The 25,172-nt window shown below is 41.4% G+C and overlaps 1 protein-coding gene across 11 annotated transcripts in view; it reads left to right on the top strand.

The window, feature by feature from the left end:
- cask (calcium/calmodulin dependent serine protein kinase) overlaps window positions 1–21,309 on the top strand; it is a 154,091-nt gene extending 132,782 nt beyond the window's left edge. For 2 of the 11 annotated variants that reach the window (XM_023337513.1, XM_023337515.1), the window contains 14 exons: window positions 329–517; window positions 662–740; window positions 1,556–1,641; window positions 4,252–4,320; window positions 5,043–5,111; window positions 5,678–5,713; window positions 8,839–8,880; window positions 9,301–9,497; window positions 12,202–12,317; window positions 15,964–16,044; window positions 16,115–16,195; window positions 16,271–16,473; window positions 17,341–17,424; window positions 20,174–21,309. In XM_023337513.1, the coding sequence (XP_023193281.1) occupies window positions 329–517; window positions 662–740; window positions 1,556–1,641; window positions 4,252–4,320; window positions 5,043–5,111; window positions 5,678–5,713; window positions 8,839–8,880; window positions 9,301–9,497; window positions 12,202–12,317; window positions 15,964–16,044; window positions 16,115–16,195; window positions 16,271–16,473; window positions 17,341–17,424; window positions 20,174–20,350 (1,509 nt within the window). In that variant the 3' untranslated portion in view covers window positions 20,351–21,309. The remainder of the gene's footprint in view (window positions 1–328; window positions 518–661; window positions 741–1,555; window positions 1,642–4,251; window positions 4,321–5,042; window positions 5,112–5,677; window positions 5,714–8,838; window positions 8,881–9,300; window positions 9,498–12,201; window positions 12,318–15,963; window positions 16,045–16,114; window positions 16,196–16,270; window positions 16,474–17,340; window positions 17,425–20,173) is intronic. The other 9 variants (XM_023337514.1, XM_023337521.1, XM_023337516.1 and 6 more) reach the window with 6 other exon arrangements.
- Window positions 21,310–25,172: the final 3,863 nt, after the last annotated feature.

Raw genomic sequence — 25,172 nt, forward strand, 5'->3', positions numbered from 1 at the left:
CAGTGACTTTTTTATACGAAATAGTAAATGCAGAACTACAATCACAAGATTCTCTGTGGGATGGTGAATCTTTAATCTGTAGGGATACAGGTAATGTATTCCAGCTGCTGATCAAAATCTCCAAATGTCAGGATTGGTCGATTCATAGTTCTAATTTTTTATACATCAAACTACTGTGTAACTTTTGAGGTTCATTCATTTTTTTTTAAATGCAGCTTAAACTTCCTTATTCTGTTTCTGCTAAATCCTTTTCACTGACGCCCAGAGGCTTCCTAGTGTGCAGTCGGGTCTCCAATTTGCCTCTTTTTGTGCTCTGTGTGACCAACAGGCGCTGCTGCAGGCCCACGACGTGGTCGCCCACGAGGTTTACAGTGACGAGGCTCTGCGGGTCACCCCTCCGCCCACCTCGCCCTACTTGAACGGAGACTCCCCGGAGAGTGCGAACGGAGACATGGACCTGGAGAACGTCACCAGAGTCCGCCTGGTCCAGTTCCAGAAGAACACAGACGAACCCATGGTACATGTCCTCACAAACTCAGTATTTGGAAGGCAAACAAAATCCCAAGTTGTCCTTGTTGAGCACCACCAGCTGTCCCACCAAATGTGTGACGGTAGGAAGAAGTGCCTCTGACTGTAGATTTGTCTGTGTTAAATCATGCAGGGCATCACGCTGAAGATGAACGACTCAAACCACTGCATCGTGGCCAGGATAATGCACGGAGGAATGATCCACAGACAAGGTACGGTTTCACTGCTACCTGCAGCTTAATCAAAGATTCTTCAGAAGCTTTTCACAGAATAAACACCCAACTGCATTGTTTTCTTCTTTTTTTTTGTTAAACGGCCATTATGATGTGATTTCCAAGCATACAGTGTCATTTTATAGCACAATCAAGTGACTAGGTTACCTTCAGTTCTTATAAAAATGCTGTATTTGGGGCGTGCCGTGGTGGCGTAGTGGTTAGCGCGACCCGTATTTGGAGGCCTTGAGTCCTTGACGCGGCCGTCGCGGGTTCGACTCCCGGACCCGACGACATTTGCCGCATGTCTTCCTCCCTCTCCTTCCCCGTTTCCTGTCAGCCTACTATCATATAAGGGACACTAGAGCCCACAAAAGACCCCCTGGTGGGGTAAAAAAAAAAAAAAAGCTGTATTTATCAAATATGACTTAAAAGAAAATTTACTTTGTCATGAAGCGCCTTGAAATTGGTCTTCTGTCTCTTTAAGAAGCTCCTGCTCTTTCTGAAACTCTGCTTTCAAGAAGTCCTCACAACATGGCTCCTCTATTAACCCTTTAACAACTTTTTTACCAGCGTTTCACTGAGCAGTAGCTCCTGTGACGAGCTCAGCTGATGCGCAGTTCCACCAGTGGTTTGCTAATTGCTGCTGGCTAGTCTGAAGGAACTTTAAACATATCTAATCGATAATAATATAAAACAGGGATTTTTACTTTTGCTGTAGTGGTGATAGGAAAAAAAACAACAGAGTCTAAAAGAGTACAGCGTAGCTACAATGTTCCACCGGCCTCGTCTCCTGAGCTCTCGTTTCCTCTCAGGAACGTTGCACGTTGGAGATGAGATCAGGGAAATCAATGGCATCAGCGTGGCCAACCAGACTGTGGAGCAGCTGCAGAAAATGCTGGTAAGTTGCTCTACATTGACCATCTTGCTTTTTGAAGCTTCTGAAAACAGTAGTGCTACGGGATTAGAACATTTCTGCAAATCGTTACATGCAGATCAACCTTTGAAGGCTTGATCATTACTAAATCAACAACGGAAGACACACTCTGCTTTAGAATCTGCAAATCAAGAAGCCGTAGACTGTTCCTACTTTTTTCACCCCCCAAAAAATAAAACTACTCTTTCAAACTGCTAACAAAGTGTGACATCACTACCTGGCAAATACGTTTCAGTATTCATGACCCCATCACAATCTGATGCATTGTATTTGGATATTATGTGACACAGCAAGACAAAGTTGAACAAAGTTGCATGTAAGCCTGTCACAATAACAGATTTTGCCTGAATGATAAATTTCCCTAGAAATTATTGCAATTAAGGAAGTTTTGAGACCATTTTCAAGCAATATAATGGTAATTCCATAATGATTAAAGATCAACAACATTTAATGATGTCTCCATCAGTTTTGCGTTTCTACATGCTGACTTTTTGCCCTTTCTTCTTTTGCAAAATTACTCAAACTTAAATATTTTCAATGGAGAGCATCTAATAACAGTCTCCACTGGATTTATATTTGAACTTTGACTGGACCACTCATTTTCATTTCGTGTCACATCGGAACCATGAATGTCCTCAAAGTGTCGCTTATGGCAGAATATTTTTCAAACTACCCATAAACTGTTAAAATATTAAAACTTTCTCTAATTCTTGGCATGAAATAACATCTGTAATTTGGCACTATGCAAATATAGCTTTATTTAATTTGATAAAACAATATTTAAATCAATCACTCACATTTATTTGAATAGCACATTTCAACAACAAGGCAGTTCAAAGTGCTTTACATCATAAAAGTACAAAGTCATAGAACACAGTCAACAATTGAGGAAACTAGTAAACATTACATTTTGCCAAGTGCCATCGTTACACATAAAAATGTTGTTTCGTTTATTAGGTTTCAAAAGCAACTCTAAGCAGGCAAGGTTTTTTGTCTAGATTTAAAGGAACTCAGTGTTTCGGCCGTTTTGCAGTTTTCTGGAAGTTATCAAGATATCAAGTTTAAGTTTGATGGGAAGTTCAGCAGTTGGAAAACACATTTAAAAAAATGACAATAAGTCAGAGTCAGCAAGTTGAGGAAAAGCAAATGAAAGTTCAGAAACAGAGCAGGAGACGTCTGAAGCTCCAGTGAAACATGAGCGGGTGATGGTTGTTTCCGGTTAGCTTCACAGCGTTGAACTGGCACATTACATTCATCACAGACAAACGATAGCGGTCAGGTGTTCAAGTTAAAGCTTGAACACAATCCACGCCTCCAGGAATCAATTGACTCTCAGTAGATAAGGGTCGAAGTGAAGCGTAGGACAAGGGTGTGGTTTTTACCGGGATAGTGTCACGGTACAGATCACCGTCACTTTTATGTTCCCCGGGACTTAAAGGAACGGCGTCACAATAAAGAGCACCGAGCATCTCCTGCTAATGTCACCTCAACGTCTTCCTCGGGTCTCTCCCTCTTCTTCTGAAAATATTTCATTTTCCTCATCTGTGGATGTAACCAGAAATGTGTCTCAATGGAAACATTTACCAAACATTTAGCTATGACCTGCTGTTCAGCACATATCTGAAACAAGAACGTCAAACTGCATTAATGAACTTTGTTACGGTTGTTCAAATACAACATTCATTAACATCAGGGCTGTTTTCATAGGTTAAACTCAACCTTCCTTAGGTACTTTGCTTTAACCTTTTCTACAAATCTAGAACTCAACCGAGAACAACTGGAACCAACATTTAGTTTTATACCTCGCTAATCTTACCAAACATGAAGAACCAACACCTAGTTTTATCAGAACAAGAATCCAGAGAAACTCCTCTAGTTTATAAATTATGGACTACTTATTCTTATTCTCATTAAAATGGAGAACCAATATGTAGTTTTATACTTTAACTTCTTTCTTTTGGTTTGTTGTTTTGTTTGTATTTCCTTCTAATTCATGTAAAGCACTTTGATCTGCCTTGTTGCTGAAAATGTGTTATGTAAATTAAATGACTTTACCTTACTTTACCTTAGCCTCTACTTCAGACTGTCCTCTCTAGTTTTGCGTCACTCCTGAGAGCAGTGCAGCGCAGCGCACAGTCACCGGCTACGCATCCAGACTGGCAGGAGCCGGCGGTGTTGGCTTTTTAACATTTCATCATATTTAAGTTCATTTCAAACTTGGATTATGGTTAGTACAAGTGTGCAAATACGGGCTACGCATATAAATACATATCTATCTATCATAATATGCCTTACATCGTTTCAACATGGGTTTTAAAAAAGTCAATCTGAAGGTGTGGCAGCTTTCATTGTGCTGTGACGTTGTGTCATGATCCATTATACTGGGTGTGAATAACCCTTGATTCTGCACTGGGGCATGAAGACTTATTTCTGGTTTCCTTTTCTTCTGAAGAGCCACATAAATAAAGAGCGGAACACTAGAGAACCACGTGTTCTTCACAATTATGCTCCACATTGTGCAGATTTTATGGTTGTGTTTACGACTTGGCGTGTGTGTGTGTGTTTTGTCCACAGAGGGAAATGCGAGGCAGCATCACCTTTAAAATCGTGCCCAGTTACCGGACGCAGGGCTCCTCGTGTGAGGTAACCCCTCTTCCTCCTCTCACTTCATCCTCATCTTCCTCCGCTCCTTACTGCTGATCGCGAGCTCCTGATCTGGTTACTAACCGCTCGCCTGGTTACTAAGCGTGTGTGTAATCCAGGAATGCTGTGCGTGTGTGTGTGTGTGTTTTGCTTGGGCTGGTTCAGATATTTAGCACACCAATTTCACAACAAGGATACCGGAACTCGTCTTTCTGTTCTGTTAGGAATGAGCCACACCTGTCTGATCCTGTCCTGCCCATGTCCACAGACCAACTACTGGACCTGTACACACACATCTCCCACCAAACTGACCAAACGTGGACGACCAAAAGACCTGGAGCAGACAGTGGGGCTTTTTCCCAGCTGGAGTTGCTTCCACCCTCCAGCTCTTTTGGTTGTCCTGCGCACACAGACACCCCCTGTCCGTCCCAACCCCTCTGACCCCCGTGGCTCTGAGCTGTGGCTGTCTGTACTAGTGATGACCTCAGGCTCTCTGCTGCTCAGAGGAGAACAGCGCCCCTGTCTGGTGTTGTCTTTCAGTGCCATAGGTTGAAACAGGCTGCTGGTGTTTTGTTGATGCATCTTATCACATCGGCTCTGCAGCTGCGCCGCTGCTCCAGATAGGGCCCTCCCCGTCTCCTCAGACCACTGCCCAGACATGTGTGTGTGTGTGTGAGAATGTGTGTGTGCTGCGCACTGCTGACCTGTGTGTCTTATTTCAGAAAGAGTCCCCCAGCACCTCCAGGCAGTCTCCTGCCAATGGCCACTCCAGCATTAACAGTTCTATCTTGGTAAGGACCCCCCTACCCACTCCACCTACCAACCCACGTCTGTCGCCCCCACCGGTGCGTCTCATTGTCCCTCCGCCATGCTGTGGTCGTCCAACATATCCGTGTCTCCTTTAAATGTCCCCTCACTGTGATTATCTCATGTCTGTCTGGCCTGGTGACGGTTTGAGCAGCAGGGTCTCTTGACCTCTGTTTCCGATATCTGAGTTAACAAATTGGTGTGCCTCAGGGAGCCTGCACGACCCCCCCCAACCCCCCACTCTGTCTACTGCTCCCGTTCAGGTTCTGCAGGGCCTTCATTTCCCCGCCCAGGTTCCAGACAGATGCTGCAGGGGATTCTGTGACTGCTTGGCTTTGCTCCATGCTAGCTAGCTTGATCGCTCCACAGCCAGACCTTCAGCAGCACCAGTCCTCTCTCTCGCCGTCTTCACCGCCTGCTTCCGTTTCGTGTGTTTCATGCCGGCTAGACCGCAGATGGTTGATGCATGCGTAGAGTTTCTTGAAAGAGGCTGCTTGGTGTTGACAGTTGACGGAAACATGTTTCTGTAACCGTTGCTTCTACCCTGCAGGACCTGCCGTCCACCATCCAGCCCAAAGGTCGACAGGTAATGTACCGTCACTCCCGGATTCACCCAGCCCTCAAACGCTGCTCTGCAAAAGTGTTCACACCCCTTGAACTTTTTACATATTTCATCTTCAAATGTAAACTTTGAGGTGTTTTAGGGAGATTTTATGAGGAAGACAAACACAGAGTAGCAAATAATTGTGTAGTGTCATGTGTGGCTCTTTGGCCACACCATAAGAAATGGTCATTTTAGGAGTTTTTCCGTAAGGTCTAGTCAAAAATAACAGGCTTTTCAAAGTAACTATCTTCAAACTATTTCTTCATTTCCATATTTATAGAAAAGGCTTGCCTCATTCTATAAAATATTTTTTATTTTGTCAATGCTTTATTGAGGCACATTTATCAATAATTCCAGCTGCAACACAGACATTTTTTCTTTATTTTGGACTTTGATTGGACCATTTTTTAACAAATTAATCTGCTTCGACCTAAAATATTTCTTTGTAAATGTCTACATGATATTCAGAGTGACATGCACTCTGAGCTATTTGTAAATGACTAATGTTCTCTACAAACCAATAAGGTAAGGGTTGCCCTCAGGATGATTGTTTTGCTCCCCTCTGTTCATAAATGAAACAAATTTTAGCAACAAGCAAAGGCAGTTGAAAAGTAGCGGGAAGCGTTTTGGAAGAAAGACCGACCCAGATTCTTGTCTTGAGACGATCTGGCGGTTGACTAAAATTTTACATCTGACGGACATTTCTTCTAAAACTGTTTACATTTCAGATCTATAATGAATTAAAATCCATTTTCTGCAAAAAGGACATTTTTTCTCTTACTAAAATATTTGCTTAGTTTATTATTGAGAATGTAAAATCAAAATAAGCAAAAAAAACTTTTAAAAGTCAAGTTATTTGAGATCCCTTAGTATTTTAATATCAGCAGCTCTGCTACACAGTATTCACAGATCAGCTAGATTTATAATAAATATATTCAACTATATTCCTTTTGACTCTGTTAGCCAATCAGGTGACTTTTAGTTTGAATACAGATGCAACTATTTTCAGATTTTGACTTTTTGGTGAAAGCCTTGCGTCGTTTCCTTCCACTCCGCGAAAATACGCTAAAATCCTGTAAAATACACTGAAGATTTGTGGCTGTAACACGACAAAATGTGAAATGAGGGGTGAGAATAGTTATGCAAGGCACCTTATAACACATCCATCCCTCTGTTTGCTCTGTCCGCCCCTCTCCTCACCCTTTCCACCCGGCAGTAAGAGTCATTCAGGACCATTTGAATGGACATGGTCCGTTCGGTACCAGATGTCTCTTTATGGTCTTGGTTAATGTTGTGGACAGCGTGGAAAGTAATCGGCTGCATCCTCTAAGGAGAACGTGTGGCTTCACTCTGAATGCATAATTCCATCATTTATAGTTAAAAGGCCTGCTGCTGCTGCTCCGCTTTCAGCAGACCACAATGCATCAAGATCAATATCGCTCTGTTTTCTGAGGGGGGGAACAAACCTGATTGATTCTGAGAAGACGGTGCTGGGAGGAAGTGGTGCAAGGGATGCTGGGGAGGATAAAACTGCCTGGTGGTTAGAAGAAGCTGCAGATCCAGATGGCTTCCAGAAACAGAAAACTCTCCTTAACAAGCACAATCACACTAATTGATGCTTTTATTTTGAAAGGCTGTGTAATACCACCAGGTTGTTTTGTTGACACAACTTTAGCCATTTAGTCTTTTCATAATCTCACTTCACATCTGCAAATAATCCACTGCATAACCATGTTCTTTAGTCAGGATCGGCTCATTCCTCTTGATTATTGTTTTATGATCAACTATGGACAAAAACAATTATTAGATGGATTAAATTATCCTGGTCCCCTCAGATGTCCCCACAAGAAGCAGTGGTCCCCACAACGCTACAATGTAGACAGAAATAGGTTCCCACGAGGATATAAAAACCTGGTTCACACTCTCACACACACACACACACACACACAATATATCATATTGTTTTATGATCACCTACCTACCTATCTATCTATCTATCTATCTATCTATCTATCTATCTATCTATCTATCTATCTATCTATCTATCTATCTATCTATCTATCTATCTATCTATCTATCTATCTATCTATCTATCTATCTATCTATCTATCTATCTATCTATCTATCTATAGGTATAGATATATACTTTTCTTTTACATTTTTTTTAGATTGGACTATTTTTCATCCCCAGGAACGCTCAGTCATTCTAGATTAGGTATTTTCTGACATCAAGCACTTGAGCGATACAAGAAAGCTACTTCAATGTTCTTCAATAAACTGTTTGAAGATGATAATATGGGTTATGACTCTTTTTAAAGCAGCTCCAGTTTAATGTGAACCAGTCATCCTTCATACTTCAACTTAGCACTTTTCTTAATCCATCCCATTTCGCTTTAAACGCATCAAAATTCAAACACGTCCCGAGTGAGCAATGAAACCTTCTGCCCTCTATCACTAACACGTTTCTTTCCATTAAGCCTGCAGTTACAGGCACCATTTAACATAAACCCCTCACCCTTTTGATTCACACATTTTAGCCCCTCCTTGAAAAATGAAGCACAGCAAAAACCAAATCACACCAAGTATTTTTCTTTTGTCTAGTTTCTGGTGAAAACATCTTAGTACACTTGAAATAAGACAAACTAACAAGTAACTTTTCAGCAAGATATAGGAGCTTGTTTAAGTCAATAATTCCTTAATATTGATATAAAAGTACTAGTTCCACTGGTACTAGTGTTTTTTTCTTTTTATCAATAATAAATTTTTATTTAAAACAAGCTTCTACGTCTTATACAAAAGTTACTTGTTAGTTTGTCTTTTTTCAAGTGTACTAAGATGTTTTCACCAGAAACTAGACAAAAGAAAAATACTTGGTGTGATTTGGTGTTTTTGCTGTGATGATTCTCTTAATGGCCACTAGAGGGCGGCAGATGACAGGCTCACCAGAGTGGCTTGTAGTTCATAACAGGGTCTTAAACTCACCATCTAAGGACCAGCAGGCTTCTAAGCTACTCCCCTCCACCATCCTCCCCCTCCCCCTCCCCCTGCTGTTCAGTCGTGTCGCTGCATTTTTGCTGCATGATGTGTGTGATGCTTTCAAATCCTAGATGGGATCCAGACCTCCCACAAAGGACAAAATGTCCGTTAAGGTAAGAGGCAAACTTCCTTAAACCCCATAGAGGCTCAGCAGCCCCCCCCAGCCCCCGGTCATCCCTCCTGACTAACAGACTCTGTGTGGTTCTGGTAGTTTCCAGGCAGGACAAAGCCAAACTTATTCAGATCTGATGGAAACAAGCAAGACCTGTGCCTGAGTTCCTTAACCATCCTGCAGTGTTTGGGTTTATCTCACCACTGAGCCCCGCCCTCCCTTCTTACTTGGTAACTAGATTCCAAGATGGCAACCTGGACCCCCCCGCCCCTCCCAACGATCCCTCTCCAGCTCCTTGTCCGACCCAATGTAGCTACATCCTTCACTTCCTACAATGCTTCCATCACCAACGCCTTTTACTGACTAGCCCAACACTCCACCTTCCCTGGTTTGAGCCTTCGGTCGTTTTGTTTCACCACAGATCTACGTGAGGGCCCAGTTCGAGTACGACCCCTCCAAAGACGAGCTCATCCCCTGCAAGGAGGCCGGCATCCGCTTCCGCGTGGGCGACATCATCCAGATCATCTCCAAGGACGACCACAACTGGTGGCAGGGCAAGCTGGAGAACACCAAGAACGGCACGGCGGGCCTCATCCCGTCCCCCGAGCTGCAGGAGTGGTGAGTACGACGGAGACGGCTCCAAAAATGGGACGTCTGCGTTCACACCTGGGTCACGCATCAGGGAGACTCCCACCTACTAATCTGTTCTGACCTACAAGCTGCGGCTCACAACGTGCTGCACATAAGAAAACGTAAAATGTTTTAAAAAATATGTTTTATGTTTAAGTAACAAAAACTACAAAGCAGAGACTTCCAGAGTCCTGGAGCTGCTGATGAGGACAGCCTGTCACCTTTTAGCTTTTAGCTTTGCACATGTCGGACAGGGTGTCCGCGCATCAGTCGAAATAAGTCAAAAATTCATATATCTAATAATAAGAATATTTTAATATGCCTTAATTCCATTTAAAATTAGAGTTGGTCTTGAGTACAGTTATCACAAGTCTTAAGCTTTGTTGTGGGAGGTCTAATAGAAGTTTTTTGGGTTTTTTTTTTACAGCTAACAGGCTGCTAATATACTCTTGCGAGCTAGCCAGCTAACATTTTCCATCTTTCAAATGAAGAAAGATGGAAAACATGTATTACCAGTTGACTGACCGATGTTTGTGTTCGCCTGTGGCTGACTTCTGTTGCCTGTCTGTACGAGACTAAACGCATCCTGTGAAACAAAATCTAACTTTTAAAGCTGGAATATTGGGAACACACAAACCTGTTATTTTTTAAATCAAATATACTGAAATTCTGGGACCTTGTAGCACTTAAAACTGTACAATTCATGTTTAAGGTAAGAAATCATCAACTTCCACCCAACATACAAAAAATGTTTTGTGACAGAGAGGGGGGTTATAATTTAAGAGGAGAGGGACATTTTAATAAAAACAATGCATTAGAACAACCAAAGAGTTTTTGTTTATCGGTGTGTGGAGTAGATTTATGGAATGGATTGAATGGTGACTTCAAAAAAAGTACAAAAATGAACCAGCTTAAAAAAACTGTTTAGAAAGGATCTTACTGGGAAATATGTTTTATTAGATGAGTGTTTTAAAGTCCATAAATGCAATTGATGATATAAAAAGTGTTTAAATAATTGTACATCTGGGGAGTGCTGTGGTGGCGCAGGGCGATAGCACGCCCCACGTTTGGAGGCCTTAGTCGTAGGTTCGACTCCCGGTCCCGATGACCTTTGCCGCATGTCTTCCCCCCTCTCCTCACCCTCCTTCCTGTCTGCCTACTGTACAAAAAATACGAGCCACTAGCGCCGCAAAAACTCTTCGGAGAAAAAAATGGAAAAAAAAAAATAAAAATAATTGTACATCTAAAGATGTGAGATTTAAATATCATGTAAGGTGGAAATAATTTGTGTCGTTTTGGTGTTTCGACATTTAATTGATTATAAATTGATGAGTATGAAAGGGGCAGGACATTATAAGATATTGTATCTTCTACCTGCTCCTTTTCGAACAGATAATATAAAATTGCATGTCACTTGGGCATGATAATTTGTTTTCACTTTATTTTTCTTATTTCTTGATTTTACTTTGTCCGTTTGAAATAAATAAATAAATATTCACTAAGGGGGCTAAAGCTGTAGAGAGCCTTATGCTGTGCCTTGAGCTTGGTAGCAGCTCAATGCTGCTACCAAGAGCCACAAACAAACCCCAGAAATTTCACAGTTTTTGCTATTCTTGATTGTAATACTGCAGAATCACCCAACCATCCTCTGTATTTATAGTTTTTCAGCCTTAAATGCATGGGATATACAGGTGTAGATGTTCTGGGCTGTATGGCGGTGCTTTGTGCTTTGGACTTTGTAACTGTCTTTATGTGTCTCTGAATGTTCAGGTCCATCACTACACCCATTTTTTAGGCCTGATCTCTAGTTTTAGATGTAATAACAGAAGTTGTGCATAGATTCTGGATCGTTGCCCTTTCGTTCCAAAGATAATCAGTTCAGCCTGCAGATGGCCGACGATTCCGAGTTCTGATAATCCAACACTTACTTTTGGAAAGTGCTTGAACATATTCACCTCAATGGGCTGTATCTGGTGTGATCTGTGTTTAGTGCCACCGTTTGAATGACCTGTCCTGCATTCAGAGCTTATTTCAAGGGACTTTCAAAGTGTTGCGTGTTCTGGTGAGCTCAAGAGACTCGCGGTAGTTTCATGTTTCTGGTCAGGCTGATCACAGAGAGGATGTGGTCTGATAACCTGGTCATTTCCACTGTGCTGAACTTTTAAAACCTTCACACAAAGCTTCTGTGCCCTTTAGGCTTTTCTTATTTTTCTTCTTCACTGGAAACCTTTTAAAGCCATGTTGTATATCAAAGAGAAAAGAAGACTTTGGCATGAAAATAGGCACAGAAGAAATGATCAGTTTACCTTAATTGACCCAAAATAAAGGATTAACTTCTTTCTTTTAATAAAAATGTTAATGACAAAGTCGAAATTTGAATATTAATCCCTCAGAATACATGTGCCGTTAGTGGAGAGAAAAGCCATTTAACAGGGAGAAACCTCCAGCAGAAGCAGAGCCTGGCTGAGTGTGAGCGGCCGTCTGCCAGACAGCCCGGAGGTTTGAGAAGTTGGAGCAGAGGCACAGAAAAGAAACAGAAGTGTTGACCTTGGAGTACTTTCTATGTTAGAGAAGTGTAAAAAGCTGGGGGTAGTAGTAGCAGCTCCTCCATTTTGGTGCCTCAGACACAGAGAGACTCTCGAGTTTTCTCCACAGTGCACCGGGAAGCTCTAAACTCTGTTTGCTTTGGCAGGCGGGTGGCGTGCATCGCCATGGAGAAGACCAAGCAGGAGCAGCAGGCCAGCTGCACCTGGTTCGGCAAGAAGAAGAAGCAGTACAAAGACAAGTATCTGGCAAAGCACAATGCAGGTACTGCGATCACACCCACAGGAACACGCAGTGTTGGCTAGCTAACTGGGAGATCAGTGAGTGTGTGTGTGCGTGCGTGCGGGAGTTGAGGGTAAGCAGACCTCGTAGCTCCAGTAGCAATGCCACAGCCAGGAATGAGAGGAAGAGATGTCAGACATACCTTAGAAGAGCACGGCGGCGACTCAGGGAAACATGAGCAGCTCGGGCGTACTGATGAGCTTCCAGCCTGCTCATCAGTCCACACACATTTAAATACGGTTCACTCCCTCCAGGATGTTGCCATGTATTTTTTATTTTTGTTTGTGATTGTCGCAGCCTAAAACTGCAAACTTTCCGGCGCCTTTGTCAAAAAAGTTGCTCTCAAAGTTGCAAATTTTGCCGTTAAAAGGTCTCACAAAAACAGTTGAAATTGCTGCAGGTTTTGCATATGATTGGGTTAAAATTAGAGGTGCACCTTTTGTTTTGGTCTTTGGTTACTAAAACACCAAGATAACAAACTTTATCTTTTATTGGAATGTTGCAGATTTCTGATTTAGAACAGTTTTTAATAGCCATGAGTTCACATTTCTTAATACTAAAGGGTAATCCAGATGCCTTTGAGAACTCCTGAATTACATTGATTGCTACAGAAGTTTGGTTGTGTCATCTGCAAGTTGAGTTAATATAAGCTTATCACCAAAAAGGGAGATGCCTTCTACAGCACTATTTTGAATATGATAGGCCATGAGTTCAGCCACTCTCAGGAAGAGGTATGGAGAGGCTGGGCAGCCTTGTCTTCCCCCCTATAAAGATTAAATCTGGGGGAAGTTCCACCTGGAAGTCAAATTTATGTAAGGATTGTAAAATGAACTAATGCTCCACGGTATCAAACGCTTTATAGAAATCTAAGTATAAAATGGAGCCATCGTCATCTAACAAGTCAGAGTAATCCACCGGCAGCAGGCGGGTGTGAACGTCATGGAGTCTGTCGCTGACGTCAGCTGCTGAAACTGATGAAGAGCCTCTCAGACGTTACAGGAAGCGTCAGTCAGACGGGAAAGCAGCACGGAATATGTTGATGAATATGGACGCCACTAACAGTCACCTGCATCCGGTCATGTTGTCTGTGAACATGACTGGATCCACCGCGGGGCTCTGGAGGCCTTCAGCTGTCCTCCATGTGGTTGGGATCCTGTGTTCTGATTGGTTCCTCAGATCCCAATCAAACTCTGTCGACTCTTATTCACAAAGCGAATAAGAGTCGCTTTGTGTTCATGTGATTCCAATGGGGAAAATGTATCGGCTCCTCTGTTGGTCATATTTTACTGCGGTGGTATGATCTCACACTGAAAACAGAAAAGATGGAACCTTTTATTAGTTCGGGGAAGAAATCACATTATAAAATTAAATAACAAAATATTTATATATTTTCCATATAAAGGCCATAAGAAAACGTTATTTTAGCAGCTCTGTGTTTTTAAGCAATATCTGCATTGGTTACCAGCAATAGAAGGGACACCAATGCTACAAGAATTTTTTAACTAATAATAAAGTAATTTAATGTTTTTTAGCTTCAGACTATGTGCTTTATATTTTTAAGTGGGCTCCCTATTGATCTATATTTTCCATATATACATAAAGAGCTCTCTTTTTGCTGGTCTTTTTGTACAAAATATTGTTTTAAAACATAATAACGTAGTACATGTTTATAAAATAATATCGCTGATTGTAGCAGCAGGGCTAGAATCAAAACGATTGCAGAATCCCGCTCTAGATCTAATACCGACTCGTTTTCAGCTCTCAGTGGCGCCATCTAGCAGATTTTAATACTTTTAAAAAGGTTCCTGGGCTACTGGAAGAGAAACGAGTCTTAAAAAGTCTTACATTTTATTTTATTTTATTACTTTTGAAGCTTTGCAATTAAATTTTGCTCAAGGTGTACATTTTAAATGTGCAGTTGAATGACAAAGTCTGTATGTCTATGGTAAAACCTGAGTTTAACAGTTGCTATGGAGACTTGGAAACCTTTTGCCCTCGGAGAGTAAAAAAGAAAGTCCAAAAAGATTTTTTTTAAAAGCTTAATTTAGATGTATTTTATAGGGAATGTTTGGAGGTATCAATAATTGAGATTATTGCGTCGTGATAAAAGGTGAATCCGTTTTTAGCCAGTGTGTGTGTGACCAGCTCAGTGTCTGCTCTGTTTCTGTAACATTTTGTAAGCGGCCATGTTTTGACCCTTGTGTTGCTCTCTCTTGCTGTCTGCCTCTGACCGGCCTCTCTACATGTAAGTAACCACCAGCTCCAGCTCTTCCTCTTCCTCCCTCTCTTCTCCGTTCGCTGTCGGCGTTTCACTTTTGTTCCTGTTGTTTTTCTGCAAACAACAAGAAGATCTGAGACCAAAACTGAAACCAGGCAGCTTCCTGTAGCGTTTGTCACACTCCGTTAGACCGTCTCCAGCCCAACACGTGTTTCTCCCTCTGTGTGTGATGTTTGCTGCGCCCTCTGACATCAGCGCGGCAGTCTGATCGGCAGCAGCTGCAGTGAAGAACCCGGTGACTTATGGGGGTTATATTTCACTTGTCAGCAGCCTCAGATTCACAGAGCTTCATGTTTCAGATGCTGGGAACACACACGGTACAGAGATCAGCAGCACGGACAGTCTGCACCCCCACTCATTTATTCTGGGCTCTGTTTACATACAGAAACATCTCACCATTATTATTAGTTATTTTTGTCAATTAAATCCAAAGCTGAGATGTCTGTGGGGTTTTTTGTTCATGAAAATATTTGCAGACTCCTTCGTGGTAAAAACCTCATGATAGATTCTTGTGACAGATACAGAACACTTCAAGCTGACTGTAGGTCATTTGTGAACTGTTCAAGAGCCGGCCTCCATTATGATTGGAAGAAACAGCAAAATTATGGAATTCCAGCTCCAAACAAAAGCTTACAAGTCCCAACTTCCTAAAAATATTTATTATCTCACAGATTCTGTTGGACTTTCTGTCGTTTATAAAATGATCTGTTCATAAAAATGAACAGTTCTGTTCAGAAACGTACGTTCACTCCTCAGTAGCATCATTTTGTCATTGTGTTTTGGTGTTTATTGATGTATTGGACTTCAACCATTTCAGCACAATTTCATAATATAGCATATATGCTAAAGCAGGGTAGCATACTTCCATTGACCATCTATGGTGTGTTTTATGCAGTATATATTCACTTGACTTCTAAATGCCACATTAGACTCAGCAGTGAGAAAATAACATTAGAACAACAAAACGTTTGTAGAAACAGCAACAAACCAACATGTTAGCATAAAGTGTTGGTTTGTATTTGTTGCATTCTTGGTTGAAATATGTTTGTTATTCATTCAGTGAAGTTACTCAGTGGGTAGAGAATCCAGAAACTTTACTCAAGTAAGAGTAGTGATACTTCATCATAATATTACTTGAGAAGCAGTCAAAAGTACAAAGTAGCAACCGTAGTAATGTTTTTCCTAAGTTACCCAAGTAAATGTAGCTAGTTACTATCCGCCCCCGATCAGAACCTAAACCCGGTCATCAGCCGTCACTGTTTAGGTCCGTCTGTCTTTCACCACTCAGTTAGCAGATTCATCCAGGTGTTTTCCTCTCTGCTCAGTCCGTTCTCCCTCTATCACCTCCAGTGTTTGATCAACTAGACCTGGTCACGTATGAGGAGGTGGTGAAGCTCCCTGCCTTCAAGAGGAAAACACTAGTTTTGTTGGGTAAGTGATGCCTGGCATGAGAGTCGGAGGTCAGAGAAACGTCTCGTTTACCTCCATGTTTACCCCTCAGGTGCTCACGGAGTGGGCAGGAGACACATCAAGAACACGCTCATAACCAAACACCCCGACAGATTTGCCTACCCCATCCCACGTAAGACCTCTACTGTACATGCTCATCGCACATGTCCAAGTGCGAATACCTCACTTCCTGTCTCTGGGGCTCCAGACACAACCAGACCTCCAAAGAAGGACGAGGAGAACGGGAAGAACTACTACTTCGCCTCTCACGACCAGATGATGCAGGACATCAGCAACAACGAGTACCTGGAGTACGGCAGCCACGAGGACGCCATGTACGGGACGCGGCTCGAGACCATCCGCAAGATCCACCAGCAGGGACTCGTGGCTATATTAGATGTGGAACCTCAGGTGTGTGCTATTGGTTACCTTGTATAAGTCTTATACTGTCCCATAACACACCTTCCCAAGTTTGGTTGAAGATACGAGTGAAGTTTAGTTTAGAGGTAGGGTTAGTTTTAGGACATAAATGGTTGGAATGTTGTTTACATTCTGAAATTTTGTGCATGCACCCAGCGCTGGAAGGCAAAAAGCCGATTCTTTTATTTGCCATTCATAGCCGTGCTGCCATGGTGGAACAATTTGGTAACAGTGTGAAACCCGGAGATGTAGGTGTTATTAATTCAGTACGGTGCGACACAGCAAAGGGAAAATAATGTAGAAAAACTCTTAAAAAAACAACTAAAAACCACTCGTATTCTCTGTTTTAAGATTTGATGTTGGTCTTGTCATTATTGACACTTATTAACTGTCTGAACATAGCAATGATAGATTAGCTACTTTAAACCAATGTTCTGCTAATGATCTGTCAGAGAGTTGGTGTGGAGGTCGCCCTTTTTTTTAATTGAAAAAAACCCCATCAAATTCCACAGCACATCTACATGTCAAGTTTGTCATAGTCAAGCTAGCTGACCTACTTCACTCTCCCTCATTATTTTTTTAATTAAATCTTTTCACTGTGAAATGTGATATCTAGTAGTATCTTATCTAGTTGTCATTGTGTTGATAATTAGTAGCAAAGCACTGCGTCCCTTTTTCTTCTCTAAGATTGAGTGTGTTTTGTTGACAACAGCTAAAACCGAGGGTAGTCATCGTCGGTTAGCAGGCTTTTGCCTTCGAGGGATTTGAAGTAGACATAATGTCTTGGGGATAAAAAATAAACAAACCTGTATGCTGTATCCCAGCTCTGTTTGACTGCTAACACGTGACTCATTTCAGGCGCTGAAGGTCCTGCGGACGGCAGAGTTTGCCCCATACGTCATCTTCATAGCAGCTCCAACCATCACACCGGGCATTAATGAGGTAAAAAAAACACAGCAAACACACCAACATCCTTTAGCTCCATCTAGCTCATTCGCACGGTGCGACTCAAAGACGCAACAAAACCTCGCGGCCAAGAAGCTGACCAGATCTTCACTCTCCTGAGAAGCCGCGGTCAGCTGACAAAAAGCAGGAGGACAAATGGAAACCAACAACTCAGAACAGTAAGGAGATGAGAACGGGCCGGCAGCAGCCTGGATTTGGTCCAGAAGCTGAAACCTGTTACGGCAGAGAGAATAATAGAAGTTATGATGATCAGTCAGCACTGTAAATATTGATTCTTCACTCAAACCGTTTTCCTAATAAAGTTCTGCAAAAATGATCATATAGGAATGAAGAAAATCTAAAAGTAATGTTAAAGTGAAATAACAGAACATTTAATGTAGTATAGAGTAGAGTAGAAATGTCCTTTGTTGTCCCACAATAGGGGAATGTTTGGTGCAACAGTGGCAAAGTGACAGGCAGTCAAAACACAGATTCACATAGAGATGGAAATATGCAACATATAAGCACAACATATGTACAATAAGAACAAAATTTCAACACAAATACTGGGTAGTTCTGATAAAAGAATGAATGAATTAAGGTCCAAAGGTTAATTAGAAATGTACCAAATGTGGAAATCCACCAGCAGCTCTGTGGTTTTAGCCCCGCCTCCTGATCACACAATGTGTGTAAAGCTGCTTCCTCTTCATTCCCTTCTCACTCCTTCCTGTTGTCTTTTATTTCTGCATGCTGCATGTGTTTGCTTGTTTGCTTGGCTCTTGCCTCAGCCGCCCAGGTGGTGTCGAACTCTGCCAGTAAGTAAAGTCTGGAAGGACTGAAACTGCTAGGTGCTGTTTCTAAGCCGTGTGTGTATGTGTGTGTGCGTTTGTTTGTAATACCTTGTGGGGACCATTTTCCTGACACATACTGTGTAGTGGGGACCCACTGCTCCTTGTGGGGACCGAAGCCTGGTCCCCACAAGAGGAAACGCTGTTTTTGGGTCAGGGGTCAGATTTAGGACTAAGGTATGAATTGAGTTTTGGATAGGGTTAGGCAGTAGAAATGAATGGAAGTCAATGGAAATCCCCACAAACATGTGTGTGTGTGTGTGTCTATTATAAGCTGTAATGGAAAGTGCCTCTTTGTGTGTTAAGCCTCCATCCTCTCCGGTTAGTAAAGGTTCCTGCACACTGAGCTCAACAGCTTGACAAGCTTCTCTGAACTGTGGTTAAAAAAAGAGAGACAGTCAAAAGTTTTCATACCTCTTGAACTACAACCACAAACTATGATGACTTTTATTGGAACATCACATAAAAATGTGATCGACCAACCTGATAATGTGCATAATTGTGATGTGTGTAATATTAAAAATATTTTTAAAAAGTGGTTCCAGACCAGATCAATTCAGTCCCGAGCTGACTACCCGGCTCCAAAAACCAGATTGCTAATCTCTCATTAGCTTCCTTAGTGTCCTTGACTGTTTGTAGTAAAGAAGACCCTGTTGAGTTTGACTCTAGTCTGGCATTGTGAAGAGACAAAGATCTCTGCAGAGGAAGAAACCAAACTTCAAAATACAACATTTCTCCTTTATTTACAGGAATTACAGCATGTATTTAGTGGTCTAAACATTTTCCCAGATGAGGGATCCGTTTACAACCTAGTGGCAAATCTCAAAGCGTCGTGTCCCAGAAAGTTCAGCACAGCTACACATGGGAGATTCACATTGTAGTGACTTTGTAACATCAAAGAGATTAGGCTGACCACCTGAGGAATGGAAGACGATGACCAACTCCAGCCAGACAAACTGATACATGCTGTCATGAAGTTTCTCTTAGATGTTCCAACATCCACGTTAAACTCCACAAGTGATTGGGATTTTGTAATTTGTGCCCCTAAACAGGAGAATGGTTTATTTTTTCATATACAGACCGCTGAGACTGGCCAGACTTTTAAATCTTTTCTCAAGACCCATTTTTATTCTTTGGCATTTGATACATTATAGAATTTAAGCTTCTTTTACAATGACGCTTATGGAGTACCTATGTATTTTGTCTTAACCTTACTTTTACATATTTTTTTCTTGTTCTTGTTGTTGTTATTTTAGTTCATTTCATTGAGTTGTGCAACACTTTGGTCAACATCTGTTGCTTTTATTTGCCTTATTAACAAATTGAGATCGACAGTGGCTGCGTTTCCATTACAAATGTTCGCAAAACTTTGTCCAAAAAACATAATCCTGCACTTGTGGCATTTCCGTTAAATAAGAAACGCAATTAAAATCATATCAATAGATTGTTCACGCAATAAGTCATTAAAAACATGCTGTTCCACTTCCTGTCGTCTTCTTTGTCATTTCCACCAGCAGAAACATCTAGTTGTTGATCAGGTGACGCGTGATGCAAAAAAAGTGTTTCCGTCACAGTTTTACTAAATAACCACATTTCGATGCTGCCAAAAAATCCCCACCTTATCCTACAGTCAAAACTTTATATCGAAAAACGAGATTTTTGTTGAAATTGGCGTTCGCATTAAGCAAATTTATTTTCGAACTGTGTCATTTTGAGGTAAATAGAAACGCAACTATTTACTTTCACATCACAATTATGCACTGCTTTTGTTGTTCTAACACGCAAGTATCTGTGGTCCTGTGACAAAACATGGAAAAGGTAAAGGTGTGTTAATCTTCCTGTCCCACTCTCTGCCTGTGTGATGGTGAAACCTTCCCGTTTCTCTCCTCCTCCTCCAGGATGAGTCGCTCCAGCGGCTACAGAAAGAGTCGGAGATCCTGCAGAAGACCTACGCCCACTGCTTCGACATGACCATCATCAACAATGAGATTGACGAGACCATCCGGCACCTGGAGGAGTCCATGGACCTGGTGTGCACCTCCAGCCAATGGGTTCCGGTGTCGTGGGTCTACTGACCCACTTCGCCTGCCTCTCCGGTCGCTCCCGCCATGTCCGATCTTCAGCAAACAGAATCTAGGAGTTAAAAACAAACAAAAAAAAAAGGATTGAGCTCCTTCTTGCTACTTTTGACCTAAGACTCCCTTCAGCGTACTGTGAAAGCATCAGCAGCACTCACCTGAATCGACCACGGTCTTGTATAAAATCAGAGAAAACCAATACGTGAATATGGTCATATCTGTACTAGCTAGGAGGCTAGATCTGTGTAGATGTTTTGTTTTAAAGAGACAGTACTGTGTTCCCGTTCCTCCCATGCCAGTGCGTTGCTTGCTCTCCGGACCTCCCATCTCGCTGTGGTCCTGTTGGGTGTTGTGAACCACCTCCAGTGAGACACTGGCAGTGGCTACCTTATCAAGAGACCGAAGTTAAAAGCACACAAAGCACACTGCAGCGTCTTCTCATCCGTAGATCGCATCAGCAGCTCAGAATCACTCATCCGGTTTCGGTCCGAGTTGTTTCCCCTTCGTAGGCGCCCGGCGCGGCTCCACGCCCATCCATCCATCCATCCATCCATCCATCCATCCGCCTGCCTGGTACTGTCTCTTCTAAATGAATCCACAAGTGTTTCAGACATTAGGATGAGGTTGTCGTGCATGTGGACATGTTTGAGCTTCCATGCTGTCAGTCAGTGTTCCTCATGTCCCTCCATGAATCTCCATCAAACAAAAGCTGAATTAAAAAAAATTAAATTTCCCCCAACATTCCTGCTGTTGGACAGACTTTGAATTCCACATGAAGAAGGAGCGAGACATAAAAAAAACAAAACCCAGAGCTGGACGTTGACGCGACGCCTATGCACACCCTTGGAGTTTCAGGCGACATTTCTAAACCACAGATTTATAAAGAGATCAACCATGTACGTGAGCCGTGTTTGTAAGAAAAGAAAATCTAATAAAAGTCTTGATTTGTTTCTCTATTTTTTTGATTTGTTGCACGCAAACGGGAAGAGTTCGCTCCGTCGATGAAGACGTGGCGTCGAGTCTGACGGTGGACAGACGAACTCTGTAACTGAGAGCGTACACACTGTACACTCGACTTTTTGAAGAAAGAGAAAAGCAGAAAAAGCACCACATGTGAACGTGATGGACTGATGAACTGCCCTGTGTGTTCTTCAGTGTCAACCGTGTTTCTTTTTTAAAATATATTTTCCTTTTATGTGTTGGGGGGGAAAAAACAAACGATGTAGTAGGATTTTATTTTCCCAGAAGTAGAACGTCATCATCTTAAAATCCAGTGATGTTCTCAAGGTTACAGGTTTACATGAAAACTAAAAGGACAAAGATTTGTGTCTGCAAAATTTATATTTGGACTTTGATGCATAGGTATGCTGGAATATTAATATTTTTCTAGAAATACACCAAGAAATCTGCTGGTGACCAGAATCTGCCAATTTTTACTTTTATTGGTTCAGACCACACAGAAACTCAAAAATTCAACCTTTGTCCAGTAATGTATGCCTCACAGCCTATAGCTACTAGGCTGCCTGGACAACACCCTTCAGTTTCACAACAACTTTCATTGTTGTGGCATGAGGTGTCAAAGTTAGCTAGTTTGAGTATTAGGTAGATGTCCAAAGGTGGAAGCAGAGAGAAAGTATCAAATTATTAAACAAGATTCTGTACTTTCTTTGTTCAAAAACGTTTGTAGATTTCTGAGGCTGCGAGAAGGAGAGAGAGAGACAGACTTGCGGAAGCTAGCAAGGAGGCTAAACAGCATATGGAAATGTTTCTTGTTTTCATCCTGCCACAAACAGACAGAGGGATCTTGAAATGCTGTAAGCCTGTTGGAGAACAACGAAGCAAAAGGTAACAACTAATGCATCCAGTTTCCCTCATGATGGACTAGCAAAGATTCACACATCTGTCAGATAAGCAGAGGGTCTCAGAGAAATGACTGTTTTCAGTCAGTATTACTAACCTCACTTGTGCTTTATACCAATGGAAGAGGCTAAAACAGTTGAAGTTGTCAAGTCTTGTTTTCAGTTTTGTTTTAAAATCTTACAGAAATCCTGTTTAAGTCTAGAGCTTGTGTAACAGATTTGTCTTTTTCCATCAGTGGGACGTGGCTTCAACAGAAACAACTGATCACAGAAAAGCTTCTTGTTAGTTTTTTCTCCCAGTTACAGTAAATGAATTAATCTGACACAGATTTCTCTCAAAATGTAACGTTGACATAACTCTTATTTATTTTTGATATGATCTTCATTGAAATATTTTGTGATATTTTTTGATCTTATACACTGAATGGAGCAAAAATAGTTTTATCGTAGAGCTGTGATGTACAGTATATATACATATGTATATATACATATATACATACAGTATATATACTGTATGTGTATATATATATATGTATATATACATATATACATACAGTATATATACTGTACATGCAGCACAGATGAAAAGCCTGGTTAAATAAAATTGCAGTTTCATATACATTTCAAAGTACGAAAAAGAAAGCATAATAAATATAAACCAGTACTCAGCACAGTTTATGCACATTCAAAATCTAGGTCGAGTTCCTTAATGAAACTACCTCATGCATGCTGAACAGCCCAGACCAGCCTGTGACCCATTCCCTGAGGCTTAGGTATTTCAGGTGAATGCACACTCTGCTCACCTCTCTGTCTGACTGGCTTTTTTTTTGTTATTTCAGTTAATGCAAGTGAGTGATTAGGGTGAACCAGATCCCGAACACTGTGTTTTACTCATGCGCCATAATCCCACACTATTAGTATCTGGTGGGGGGAACAGAGGCAGTGTTGACAGTGTTCTGTTTGCCTCTGTCAAAGATGACCATCAAATCTCCAAAATGGGCGGCACCTCCACTATAAAGATGCAGCTATTACTTCTCAGACATGGAAGAAACACGAAATGGGGCGATGACATGTCATTATATGATATTGTGAAACAGTTTTAACATTTGCAGAATCACTTCATTTCCACTGTTGTCTGCATGTTTGCGATTTTGGTAACAATATTGTAGTTAAAATTACATTTCCTCTTGCCTTTTAAATCCATGGTCACACAAAATAGTGCTACAAGGAAGTACAGTGGCTGTTAGCTGGTTTATGAACCGTGTTAGCGTCCAGTTACAAAATATGTAGTAAGCTGTTTATTTCACGGACAGGTTAGCTCTGGTAGTTTGCAGTAAATGTGTTTCTAAACAGTCCTAAAGACAGAGATTGATGTTGCTCCTTCAGCAGACATTCCAATTTTACAACTGAATAAAATTGACATAATACATAAATATTATCTTCTATTTTAGCTAACCATTTTTGGAATATTTAGCTAAAATATATGAACCAGTCTCCTCAGGGACCACCAGCAATCACTACTATATATTTTTATATATAGTACTATATACAGTATATATACTTTAGTTTTGCAGGAAAGCTTCATAAACCAGATTGCTTTGTTGAGAAACAAAAACAGTTTTAACAGAAGCATGCCAAAGTGACTTTTGGCTGATTATTAGCAACATAATAAAGAATGAAATTAGCACTTTACCTTTTCCCAAAGAGTTCCCTTCGCATTCAAAGTAGAGTACGTTCATGAAAGTGAAACGGATAGATTTCTTCTCTCTTCGGATTGTGTTTTTAAGTAAAGCTGTAGGATTTATCTCTGAATGTTTTTTACTAAAGTGTTTTCCCAGTGTCTGAGCCAAATGAATTAATAGTATTGGAGCTGCAGCCAACATTTTCCTTCTCCAATGTATCAGTAGCCTGTTCTAACTTGCCTTCTAGTGAACCATTGGCCAGGAAGAAGGTTTTAGGGCCAAATGACATGCATTGTGAGAAAACCTTAAGTGGCCTGCAAATAATGTGCTGACAGCTGTTGCGTTGCTGTTAAGTCCTCAAGAGCAACACACACCCTGTGGGTAGAAAAGAGAAGCCTCCAGCCTCTGTTACGCAACCAAAATTTGAAATACCACAGCTTGCTGTTGTACATTTTACTGGTATTAATGTTTGGAGAAATGGAAAAACTGTTGTCTGAGGTCATCAGGGTAACAAACTGATCAGGGAAATATAATTTCTGCTCTAAGACTTGAGCTTTTTAAAGGAAATTTTGTCAAGATATGTCAAATTAGAGGCAATCTATAAGGAGGTTGCTACAGACTGTGAGGGAAAGGAAAAAAATCTTTTAGGTGTTCAAGCACCTGGTCCAGACATTTTTTCCAGTCTTGCTCCTCTTCACTGGGCAAATCAAGATGTACATTTTGGTGATATTGGCTCTTGGTTGAGCTGGAGACTTTCCTCTTTTATGCCACTTCAAGGTTCCCTTTGATCATTTAAATCTTTGACAACTTTTGGAAGCATGTTTGACTCTTCTCATACTTGGTTTGATTACATTTTTTTTAAAGTATACTATAGCTGCGAATTGGAATTGCCAAAAATAAATTTGCTTATTTTAGCTAAAAGGTTTAGATGCTAACACAAAACTGCAGTAGAAACAGGTTTTTCACGTCAACCAATTTGTGAAGGACCAGACGTTACTACTGGCGGAAACGACGATTGAGATGACAGGAAGTGGTAGGAGGAGGATGTTCTGTAAGGACCTATCACGTGAGCAAACTTATTCACGTGATTATAATTGAGTTTCTCATTTAAAGGAAACACCGCAATTGGGTTTTCGCCATTAGCAGAAAACCGACAAAGTTTTTTGTACGTTTGCAATGAAAACGCAGCTAGAGAGTGTTTAAAACCTACAAGGACCCAAAGCTCTACTTTTTACGGAGCCACTAAATCTCAAAGCTGCCACACACCTCGTCCTCTGC

Source organism: Xiphophorus maculatus, chromosome 7 (genome assembly GCF_002775205.1).
Source record: "Xiphophorus maculatus strain JP 163 A chromosome 7, X_maculatus-5.0-male, whole genome shotgun sequence".
Classification (NCBI taxonomy): domain Eukaryota; kingdom Metazoa; phylum Chordata; class Actinopteri; order Cyprinodontiformes; family Poeciliidae; genus Xiphophorus; species Xiphophorus maculatus.